Here is a 12,264-nt window from a genome sequence, read left to right as displayed (position 1 = left end):
AGCTAAAATATAAGACCCTATTGCTAAAGACATCACTGGCTGCAGTCACAGGACATTGGAATGTCATGCTGGAACCAAAAGAGGAACTAGCTCCCTCCTGACTAGTTCTCATAGTGCTGGACAGCCCTACGGGAGCCCCTGGAGGAGAACAGTCACCAACAGCATGAATAATCAGGAGACCCTACAGACTACAAATCAACCAGCCCGTCAAGAAGTACACACTTGGGCAATAGCGGCAAGTGCGGGTAACTAGCTGTTCTCTGATTGGACATGAGGCCCGCACAGGGCACAAGAACTCAAATCTGGTACTGGAAACCAAGTCAGAATCCCACTGTCAGGAAACTCTAGAGAGAAGCTTAGCATGCCTAAGACCTTCAGTTCTACCCCCAGCACTCCAAAAAAGGTAGCCACAAGCAAATAATTGGTTGTGATATATTCCTTTTTATTAAATTATCAACTTGCCTGCTGTCAATACATACACTTGTGGAGACAGAATATGTTTTTCTCAAGTATCTGCTTTTGTGGAGCACATGGTTTTACACAAACAAACAAACAAAAAATTCCACACCCACTTCTTGGCCTCCCAGCTCTTTAGCACTTACTACCAAGTGTAGCTATTCTATATACAGCCAGTTTACGGAAAATATACAAAAACAATGCCTTGACAAGAAGACACAGTGCAGAGAAAACCACAGCTATTAAACTGGTATAAAAATTTAGCCAAAATAAAAGTTTTAGTCCATTATGGCATAAAAGCTTCAAAGGAAGAAAAAAAACTTAAGACATGTCTCATCAAAGGCACTTTGAGTTATAATAAAATACTTCCTTGAATTACGTTTGAGTCTAAGAGTATTTTTGTTCCTTTTTCACATTCTGCTTCACCTTGAAGCAGTATTTGAAGGCAGCTATGAACGAGGAAAAAGAGTTATTGCTCCGTAATATACATATTAAAATACACAAATACGATTAATACAGATTTTGGTCCACTGAAGCACGTAACAGTATCAGACTGCAGTGTTCCTCTTATTCTGAGCAAAAAGCCTTAATAAACTCTACCCCAGTCCCACAAACAGAGCTCTCTGTCGGTAAGCTGTGCTGGCTGCCGCCCGGGTCCCCACCACATCTCCACAGGGCACTGTAGGCGGAGAAGCTTCCTCCTGGCCGCCCCGCAGCAGTGTCCGGCCGATGTGGGGGCCCACCACCCCGCAAGAGTCCGCGCTCAGGCGCCTAGAGCTCCGTGTCCCGGTACAGGGCGGGCTGGCCGTAGTAGCCCCGCTTTGAGTGGGCCGCTAGCTGCTGGCGGTATTCTTGCTCCTCGGCATCACTGCTGTAACCGCCTCTGGCGTCTTGGTAAGGTCTGGAGGGAGCTTTCTGCGGCTCGGGGTGTCTAGAACTAACAAAGGGGGGAGTCACACACACTCCACGTACTATGACTTCCTGCGGGACTAAAGCCATGATCTCCACATACAATGACCCAGCGCGCATCATTTCCTGACCCTTGAGCACACTGTGCCATCTGCCAGGGCACTGGCCCTGCTCCAGGTTCACAGGGTGGTGCGTGCAGAGACGCTTGGGTAGTCAGGTGCTCCTTGACCCAAGAATCCCCCCAGTGGGTAGAAGGAGGGCGCCTGCCTCGCATGCCTGTGCTGCTCACCACAGGCCCTCCAAGCAGAGAGTGCTCTGTCACTTGCGTGTCAATTATTTTAAATCAGGTCCTCTTGGTTGCCAGTGGCAACATGGTCAATTGTGTGAGCATTCAATTGAAAAAAAAAAAAAAAGTGCTACAAATTTTCTAGCGCCATAAACGAGGCTCCAGCTTCCAGCCAGAAGGAAACAATCCAATGCAAGCCCTCAACAGGAAGAGGTTTCCGTCACCCCTAGAGCTTGTGCCCAGTTGGTCACCTGTCACTGTCCCTTTACACTCAGCCCTGCAGGAGTGCATGACTTTGCTGGGTGACACAATGGAAGTCAGGAGCTTGGCTAAGAGCCAGAAAACACCAGAGACAAAAGAGGCCCACAGCCTGGAACTCTGCTTATGGGGTACCTTACTTACAACTGTGCTCCCGTGTGCCTGAGAGCATCAGGGCACAAGACAGGAGACAGGAATGTTTGACTGCATCACCTTTATAATTAAATGCGACTAGAGGGAGAAACAGCTGGCCCTCGGGGGAGGTGGGTGTTCTTATTGCTCTGAAACCTAGGCAGAGCAATTTCTTTCTTCAAGTCCAAGTGCTGGAGAAATCTCCTCTTGTGACCTGCCCCTGCGGAGCACACTTACCTCACGTGTGGAGGCAGGCCGGCATCTGGCTTGGGGGCTTTGATAGGAACTGCATAGATGTCAGGGTGCTTCTGAGCAATTTCGATCTGCGGTGGTGGGAAAGGGAGCAAAGAGAGAATGGGCCGCTGCCCTTCCCTTACTTGGCTCCTGCTGCCGCCCCCTCCCCAGAGCCAACTTCCTTTCCCATCCCACCTCCAGGAGAAGGAAAACAAGGGCAGGCGACTCCTGTTTCCATAGCAGGACAGCCATTTAAAAGAAATGACCCATGTCACAGCACAGATGAGGCAAAACGTTTCGTGAGGTGAAGTGAGTATGTCACACACAATGAACAAAGGTATGAACTTATACGAGGGTCTAAAATCATCGAATTCAGAGAGAGAAGGTAGAATGGTGGTGGCTGGAGGGAGGAGCACGGGCATGGTCACTGTTGGGTGGGTGTGGCTTCACTTGTGCAGCACGGAAAGTGGTGTAAGGGCTGTGTGACAACGCGAGGGTACTTAGTACCGCTGAGCTGTGGGCCTAAAAATGGCTAAAGTGGTAACTTTTCTGTCAGGATATTCCATCACAATTTAAAAAGCCACTAAGTGGGCTGGAGAGATGGCTTAGCGGTTAAGCGCTTGCCTGTGAAGCCTAAGGACCCCGGTTCGAGGCTCGGTTCCCCAGGTCCCACGTTAGCCAGATGCACAAGGGGGCGCACGCGTCTGGAGTTCGTTTGCAGAGGCTGGAAGCCCTGGCGCGCCCATTCTCTCTCTCTCCCCCTATCTGTCTTTCTGTGTCTGTTGCTCTCAAATAAATAAATAAAAATTAAAAAAAAAAAAGCCACTAAGCACTTATAGTCCCCAGCTACTCAAGAGGCTGAAGTTGCAAGGTGACTGATGCCAGGAGTTTTGGACCCCATTGGGCAACATCAGCAAGCTACTACCTCAAGACAGAAAAACAAAGCAAACAAACAGCAATAAAAAATGACAGAGCACAGCACTCAGGAGGCAGAGGTAGGAGGATCGCCATGAGTTCGAGGCCACCCTGAGACTACATAGTGAATTCCAGGTCAGCCTGAGCTAGAGTGAGACCCTTCCTCAAAAAAAAAAACAAAAGCAAAAACAACAACAACAAAAAAAGACAGAGCAGGGTACTGTTCCTGTGCAGACCTGATTGAAGGAAACTTCCCTATGTACTTAATATGCTGTTGTCTGTCTGTCTGTGTCCCCCTCTCTCTCTCTCTCTCTCTCTCTCCCCTCTCTCATAGTATCTCTCTCTCTCTCTCTCTCTCTCTCTCCCTCCCCTCTCTCATAGTATCTCTCTCTCTCTCTCTCTCTCTCTCTCTCTCTCTCTCTTTTGTTCCCTTTTCCCCTAAGGTCACACTATTATTATTATTATTATTATTACCCAGGCTGCTCTCCAATTCCAGGGATCAAGTGATCCTTCTGTCTTAGCCTCAGAAGCTGGGACTACAGAGATGCCAGCATTTCTTACATCATTGAGTTTTTCTTTGTCACACATACACACTGGGGAAAAATTCAAACAACCTATGGGTCCTTCCATTTTATGACCCAATGGATGCTAATATTCTATGGCAAATGTGGGATCAAATGAAGACTTGGTTAACAAATAAATATCACCCACATGCCATCTAAAATTACTTCTGAGAGGTGTCGATTGATTCTCTTAGTTCCCCATTCCAGAACTGAAGAAGGGAGAACAGAATCATATTCGCCTGACTGCAAGGCTTTACGGGCTGGAGGAAAAGGAGGTGCTACCAGCTGGCAACCTCAAGCAGCACACAGAGCATCGTACAAGTGATCACCCCCGTCATGACTGTGCAGTGGAAACGAAGGGACTGTCTACCATTTTGCTCAAACCTTTTTAACATTCATTTGGGCAGCAGCTGTGACCCGATGGTGGTTTAAGTACAATTACCCTTGCGTTCTGGGCTTCCTGGAGCTCCTGCATCCTCTGTAACTTTGCCTTGTGGTCCATCTTCTCAAATATTTTCACTTTGCCCAGGACTGACTTGGGAGTGTCTTCCTGCTCCTCGTTGCTCTCCCCGACCTCCTCACTCTCCGGGGCAGCGCTGGGAGTGGAGGGCTTCAGGATGGATCGTCCAAAGGCAGGTTTTGCAGCCACGGGGGGAGGACACCCTCTGGCTGACCCTCCCAGGATTTCAGTGCCAGCCGAGGGGTTTGACTTGTATTCCTGGGATTTGGACAAGTCATAGGAATCTTCTCGGTTATGGTTTTTGGCCTGTGGAAAGCAATGATGTGTTTTGTAGCTTAGCCTTTCCAGGTTATTTTTAAATCTACATTAGTGATTTAATATATTGCATTTCCTGATCAGTTTCCAAAGTGGGCAACAAATTTTTACAAGGCGTTAAATATGTCAGGGCAAGCAGCCACTGGCCAGGCATCCTGGGCCCTATCTTAGGAAGAAAGTGCTGAGAGAGGTGGGATGGGCAGTAATTATTAGATGCACAACAGATATTGAATAACTTTGTACTGGAGATCAGACTCTGAGTAGACCTCAGAAGAAATCAGTTTGGAGACTGAATTAGGAGGCTTCTGAGGTCAGACCGCATGGTGTGTATGCGTGTGTGCCGTGGCCCAAAGGTGAGACCTGTGCCCAGCCCGAGAGGAATGATACTGAACTGGACACTTGAGAGGGCAGAAAACCATGCTGCCATCCATCTCTCCTTCAGCAGCTATAAGCATTCATTGATCTATTATATAAGGTCACTAGCTATTCCTGATAACCAGCACCATTAGTTTTTTTCTCATTTAAATTATTGAGCTAAGAAGGAGTTTTTGCGTGGAAGTTTAAGTGCATGTCCCCTAATGGACACAGGTGTTTTATGAAAGCTTGCCTCCTGCTGCCTGGCTGGAGGAGGTGTCATTCGGGATCTAGCCCTAAGGTGTTACTGAGGGGCAGATCTGACTTCCAGGCCAAAAAGTATGCAGAGTGCTCTGAGCTCTGCCTGGGTCCCTGCTCTTTTGCTGTCCTTGTGAGCTTGCTTGTGGTGATGGCTGCCTGGTATTGTCTCTCTGGTTAGATTTATAAATGGAGCCAGCTTATTCTGCTATTGATGGAACTTCCCCTGGATCTTAAGCCCTTCCCTTCCTTCCATCAGCTGTGTCTGTCTGGAGGTTCATCCCAGCAACGTGGAGCTGACTACCCATGGGGTGGAAGGAGAAGTCTGTAGTCATGGCTTGGATTCTGATTGGAGATGATGACTCATGTGTCATATGCCCCTGTGTCTTTTTGTTGACTCTGTTCTGGATCATAACTTATTAACCAAATAAGTTAAGTTGCTCACTCATACTAGACCAATGCTAATTTCTCTTCTTTAGCAGGGCATCAGTAAAGATTACCTGGAGCATCCAGATTACATTATGGGCAGAAAACTTTAACTGGATAGAAAAAGAACAGTCTGAGATTGGTGATTCTGGAATGTGATATTTATCAACATCACTCTTCCTACCAAAAAAAAAAAAAAAAACAGTAGGGCTGGAGAGATGGCTTAATGGTTAAGCGCTTGCCTGTGAAGCCTAAGGACCTCGGTTCAAGGCTCCATTCTCCAGGACCCATGTTAGCATCTGGAGTTCGTTTGCAGTGGCTAGAGGCCCTGGTGTGCCCATTCTCTCTCTCTATCTGCCTCTTTCTCTCTCTGTCACTCTCAAATAAATAAATAAAAATGATAAACAAAAAAATATTTTTAAGTAAATAAAATAATTCTTACTCTCTGAAATATTATACACTATCCTACAATTACTTTCCTTCCTTCCCATCTTTTCATGCTTTTGCTTGTTAGGTTCACTCAACAGCAGGCTAGAATAACAGAGAGCGCCATGAGTCAAAACATCACCCAACACCATGTCTGTGTGCAGGCTCCCTGACTACTTAGGGCTTCCAAGACACCTAGTTCCTATTCCTTCCCATCGTGGGCTTCCCAGCCACGTACCTTGGGCGGCTCAGGCTTGAATGCTGGGGGTGGGCTATTGTCCCTAAGTTGATCTCTGCTAGCAGCCCTCCTCATCTGAGCTCGTGGCTCTGGGCTGGATTTCCTTATGCTCTACAAGACATAAAGGGTCATTCACACCAAGAGCATCAGAGCAGAGAGGTGAGCAACCTGCTTTGCTAGAGTTGTATAAACTTGTGGAGATTCGGGAGTTGAACTACTAAGCCAATGTTCTCTTGTGCTGCAAAGGCAGATACCAGGTGTCCTTCCACTAGCAAGTGCTTAGGACACATTGTACAAAACTGGCTGAATCCAACTCAGTGGGCTCTACTCTTAAAGACTAATTTTTTAAGAGAGTCCTAAAGTCTAAAATCTCTTGGATCACTAATAAAAGTATTCCTAACCACTGCATCTATATCTATATCTATATCTATATCTGTAGATGATTCAGGAGTTAATTTACTCTTTACAACTGGTCTAACAGTATATACTAATTTTTTTGTTGTTTTGATGGGCCTTTCTTATTTACTGGGGAGAAGACTTCTATTTCAAAGAGGAAAATATTTACTGGAATGAGTTAAATAGCTAAAAGGAAGTCTACAGCAATGATTATCCAAATGCATTTGGATAATGTCACCCACAAAGATCATCATTCCAGTGCTCTCTGAGGAACAGCCAACAACTGCCCTCGTCCTAAGTTAACGTCTAGCGATGTCGTCTGTAGGAGGACCACATAGCCAGCGGCTGTGATCTGATGCACAACTGATCATAAAGTCAATTAACAACTGGAAATCACAGGGAAGAAGGAAACTGATGGGGAAACACTCGAGAGCTCTAGCAAGATTAGGAGGTTAAAGGTCAAGAGGAAAAGAAAAGCAAGGGATCCTAAGAGTACAGAGAGAGGCCTAATCAAAGGTTACAAGCAAATACAGCAATCTTGTTGCACTTGTAATTTGGACAGCTGGCACAAAAGCCAGTTTAGTCATCCATCACTCTGAGGGCAAGGGAGTGACCACTCAACCTCTTCTGACACCACTTTCTATGGACCACAGTCCCAACCATGTAGGCGCTGACTCAACAGTGACAGGCTTCCTGGCAGTCATCTGCTGCAAGCCCTGGGAACAGCTATGGCACCCTGAGTGACCAGGTATCCACCAGAAGCAAGCGAAACACCGGCATCTTTTTTTCTTCCCCCGCCTATCGCCCCGCAGGCCGTGGGCCCGTGGCGCCTGGCGTGCCTCGCCCGGCCCGGCCTCGCCTCACCTCCTCGTGCTGCACCGGCTCCGAGGAGCGGGTGATGGACGACACCAGCGGCTCCTCGGCTGGCTCATCCAGCTCATTGTCAGTGTAAGCGCCTCCCTCGCCGTCGGTGTCTTCAAAGTCACTGATGAGGCGGCTGTCACAACTCAGATAGTCCGCACCCATGGCGGTTAAGTAGGACATGCAGTCTTCGTGGTCATCATCCATCCCTTCCATCTAGAGGAATGTGTTTTGGAGGGTCAGTGGGGTCCGACACGGCACCTGGGAGTGGGGGACTCAGGAAACTCCCAAGGGCAGAGACAAGCGCTTCCACCGGGACTACCCAAGTGTCCTCCTGTCACTTGTCTTTGATCTGGTGTTGATGCTAAGTCAAGTCTGTAGGGTCATAAATTAGGGACCCTCCAGCCTATCCTTCCACCATCCTCTATTCTGCAGTGGAGTCACGCTTCCTTGGACCTCTGCGCTTGTCTTCAGAACGGGCTTCTTGCCAGCCTTTCCTGCGGGAACTTGACTCCCGGTAACGATGCACAGCGCCTCGGGGGCCTTTCCACTCAGCTACGATGTGGCTCAGAGGCAGAGAGCTTACTCAGCATGACCAAGGCCCTGGGTTCAATCCTCAGTGCCCCCAAAAGGAAAAAATAAAAAGATACCATATTCCTACACCTTGGGGACAAAAGCTATATCCTACTCAACTTGTCCTCCCTAGGGAGGCTGGCATAGGGCCTTGCGAACTGTACATAGATGTGGTGACTACACATTTGGGTTCCAAAGAGCCACACCTGGTCCATCCTGCAACAAAATCCATCACACGAAGGCTCACCAACGACCTCAAGTCACCTGGAACACAAGGTACCAGCACCAAGGCTCTGGCTTCTGCTCCCTCTCCTGGCTCCCGGCAGCTCCACACTCACCATCTCTGCAGGTGAGACCCTATCCAACGTAGGAGGGCTACACACGATCTCTAGTGCTTTCATATTGCCCATCCAAAGGCAGAACTAGGGCACATTCCCTGCCAACCTCTCCACCGAGCAAACAATGCCAAGGCTGTCAGCTTTTTAACCGTATTCTCCATGGTTCCCACCCCTTGCCTCTCATCTCCACTCCAAGTTTCCCATGTCCTTAGTAAGCTGTGGTGCTCAGCATGAGAACTTGTAAGCTCTGATTAGTGTACTTGGATACAAAGTCTAGTTACTACATTAAAAGTGAAAGGGAAGTGAATGTAGGGCGAAGATCGGAGCACTCTGCTTTAATAAAAGTCCTTTTAGTGTATAAACTTTGCTGGGGAATTTGCAAAGTTTCAACCTTGCATACACATTGGAAGTGACTTCCGGCGGGGCCGGTGTACTACATTCACTGCCCTCTTGAGGAAGGACCGAGAACACAGACTCACACCTTGCAGCAGCACGCTTAGGCCACATACCTTTCCTTCAGAGACCCAAACTGCTTCTCCTTGCTGGTGCTGAATGCTGTCCTTCAAGCTGCCAAACCAGCTGTCGTTGGCTGAATTTACATTGATTACAGCTATGGAAACGTAAACAGAAAGGTCAGCATCAATTTCCAAGCCAAGGTTATTCAGGAAACTATTGACGTAATTTATACTTATTTCTGTTATATCTGCATGCTATCTGAGCATTAAACCCCCTTGGTTGAGTGGTAAGTAGGCTGCTGGCCTTCTCGTTTTGGCACTTATGTTACACATCAAGCGTGTGCAGTTTCTTTTCAGAAAAGCTCCCACACCTTTTATTTGTTTACTTTTTCTATCCAGAACAACATGTCCCTCACAGGATACATTTGCAGGTCAGTCACACCTGTTCCAAGTACCTGTAGGACTTGATCATTTCAAGCTAAGACTTGCAGTTTGCAGATAAGAAAACAAAGAACAGGCTTCACACCAAGCAAGTAAAGGAGCCCGGCAGCCAACGCAGAATCTGTCTTCAGAGCTTGCAGCCTGAGCTACTAACCTACATGGCCCGTGTAAGGGCACCAACGGAGAGCACACGCGGATACCTCACGGCAGCTGCTCTGCAGTAATACATATGTATGGACCTGAGAGAGATGTGCCAGGCAAGAATGCTGGTCTGAAAAAATACATTAAATTGAGCCTAAAATTATCTGATTAGGGGTGCTGGGAGATGGCTCAACAATAAAAGGCACTTCCTTATAAAGCCAGCTGGTCTGGGTTCAATTCCCCAGTACCCATGTAAAGTCAGATACACAAAGTGGCACATGTATCTGGAGCTCATTTGCAGTGGCTGGAGGCCATGGCACGTCCCCATGCACCTCCCAGTAAAAAATTTTTTAAAAATTGGACTACAGATAGGCTAGGATTTAAAAAAATATTTTATTTATTTATTTATTTATTTATTTGAGAGAGAAAGGGAGGGAGGGAGGGAGGGAAGCAAGACAGAGAGACTGGGAGTGCCAGGGCCTCTAGCCGCTGCAAATGAACTCCAGACACGTGTGCCACCTTGTGCATCTGGCTTACCTGGGTTCTGTGGAATCAAACCTGGGTCTTTGGCTTTGCGAGCAAGTACATTAACTATTAAGTCATCTCTCCAGCCCCAACCCTGGGATTTTTAAAAACACATTTTGAGAGCTGGGCGCGGTGGCACGTGCCTTTAATCCCAGCACTTGGGAGGCACAGGTAGGAGGATCACCATGAGTTTAACTACATAGTGAATTCCAGGTCAGCCTCAACTAGAGTAAAACCCTACCTAAAAAAAAGAAAGAAAACATAAACAAAATAGATTTTCAGGCTAGAGAGATGGCTTAGTGGATAAGGTGCTTGCCTGCAAAGCCTAAGGACCCAGCTTCGATTCCCCAGTACCCACATAAGCCAGATGTACAAGTTGGTGCATGTGTCTGGAGTTCATTTGCAGTGGCTGGAGGCCTTGATGTGCCCATTCTCTATAATAAATAAAATATTTTAAAACTACATTTGTTCTCTCTCATATGTAGCTACAGATGATTGGGCTTCTGCGTGAGAAGGAAAATACTTAGTAGCAGAGGCCAGTAAGTTAAAAAGGAGACATAAAGGGAAGAGAAAGGAAGGGAGGAGGGTACTTAATAGGTTGATATTGTATATATGTAAGTACAATGATTGAGATGGGGAGGTAATATGATAGAGAATGGAATTTCAAAGGGGAAAGTGTCAGGGGGGAGGGAGGGAATTACCATGGGATTTTTTTTATAATCATGGAAAATGTTAATAAAAATTTAAAAATTTAAATAAATAAATAAAATAGACCAACAGAGAGAAGGAGGGGATATGATAGAGAGCAGAGTTGTGAAAGGGACAGTGTGGAGGAGGAGGGAATTATCATGGTCTATTGTCTATAAGTATAGAAGCTGTCAATAAAAAAATTATACATTAAAAAAAGAAATGTAAAAAAAATACATTTTCCGGGGAGGGGGTAATCAAAATTCAAAATGTTATTAATAAGCCATATACAAACCTACTTTTTTGAATAACGGCCTACCCAGAAGCCAAAGACTGTTAATAGAAAAATGTCAGTGCCAGGGATGGGATACCTTCCAGTGAGTTGTTGGCCAGAGAGGTTCCTGACACCCCCGAAACATTATAGGCCATTGCCAAGGCTCCTGATTTCTCACTAGAAGTGGATGATAAGACCCTATTATTGAAGACTATACATGCTTTGGCTGCAAGGTCGCTGAGAAATCAAGCTGGAGCTGAGCTGAAAACCTCCTCCTGTACACTAGCTGACACAAAGCTAGAAAAAGCTATGCTGCTTACAGCCCTATGGGAGAGAGAAGTCATCAGTGGTGAAAACAGTGGACACTGCAAGCCTCAAGTTTGGTCAGCCAGGCCAAATGACTGAATGAGTGCAAGAGTGACATGTCTGTTATGGGGGAAACCAAACCGTCTCTAATTGGACTGGAGGCCCACTCCATGGGAGGGAATATATGCCTGGTACTGAAAACCTAACCAAAGCTTATGGTGGGGGAGGTTATGAGCAGCAGGAGTATAACGCCTGCTCTTGTCTGGCTAAGTGCATATATTATGCTCACCAAATGCCCTGTAAGCACTTCTCTTAATGTTCATACCCATATATTAATGCTACTCTCACTTTTGGTTAGAGAAGCTTCTCTTCTCAGATGGCAATGACCACTGGGATACAAAAGGCACCACAGTGCTGAGAAGAAGTGACAGAGAACTGTTCAGCACTGAGACATTCCTATCACACCTTCCAAGACTCCAGGTCCACTGTGGAAGAGTGGCAGAAAGGAAGGGTGGGAGTGCTTACAATGCAATCATTCAGACATAAATGGCTGAATAATAAATATCCATGACCTCACAGTGCCTAGAACTACTTTCACAAGACCCTCCTAATAGGAAAAGGTGATGACATCAAAATAAGAGAGAGACTAATGGAGAGAGAGAGGGAATATGAGGGACAGTGGATTTGTGAAGGGGAAAATAGGGGAGTGAGGGATTTTTCATGGTTTATTGTCTATTAGTTATGGAAGTTGTGAATTTAAAAAGTTTAATACATTACATTTTCCTGGCTAGTCATTAGAAGACACAGTGGTACATATAACTTCTAAGGTCCAAAAGAACCATTAAGCAAATTCTGTAACTGTGCTGCAAAGTTTCTTTGAAGTAACATTCAACTTTCTTTCGCTTAAGCTCTAGCTCTGACCTTGAAAAATCCTGAATGAGACTACAATTTCCTCATTTATTAATTATTTACAGCATTAGAGTAAACTGATACACTGGGCAACCCAAGGAAAATTAACCTTGATGCCATGGGTTTCT

The 12,264-nt window shown here is 46.3% G+C and overlaps 1 protein-coding gene across 5 annotated transcripts in view; it reads right to left on the bottom strand.

The window, feature by feature from the left end:
- Window positions 1-421: 421 nt before the first annotated feature.
- The window catches only part of Tjp2 (tight junction protein 2), a 154,222-nt gene continuing 142,379 nt past the window's right edge, over window positions 422-12,264 (bottom strand). For 3 of the 5 annotated variants that reach the window (XM_045154290.1, XM_004653146.2, XM_045154272.1), the window contains 6 exons: window positions 8,908-9,008; window positions 7,491-7,703; window positions 6,231-6,341; window positions 4,196-4,519; window positions 2,279-2,364; window positions 422-1,393 (listed from right to left, as the gene is read on the bottom strand). In XM_045154290.1, coding sequence (XP_045010225.1) covers window positions 1,228-1,393; window positions 2,279-2,364; window positions 4,196-4,519; window positions 6,231-6,341; window positions 7,491-7,703; window positions 8,908-9,008 — 1,001 coding nt within the window. In that variant the 3' untranslated portion in view covers window positions 422-1,227. The remainder of the gene's footprint in view (window positions 1,394-2,278; window positions 2,365-4,195; window positions 4,520-6,230; window positions 6,342-7,490; window positions 7,704-8,907; window positions 9,009-12,264) is intronic. The other 2 variants (XM_045154299.1, XM_045154282.1) reach the window with 1 other exon arrangement.

This window comes from Jaculus jaculus, chromosome 1 (genome assembly GCF_020740685.1).
Source record: "Jaculus jaculus isolate mJacJac1 chromosome 1, mJacJac1.mat.Y.cur, whole genome shotgun sequence".
NCBI lineage: Eukaryota > Metazoa > Chordata > Mammalia > Rodentia > Dipodidae > Jaculus > Jaculus jaculus.
The sequence above is the reverse complement of the archived record's forward strand: the minus strand, read 5'-3'. Positions and strand labels throughout refer to the sequence as shown.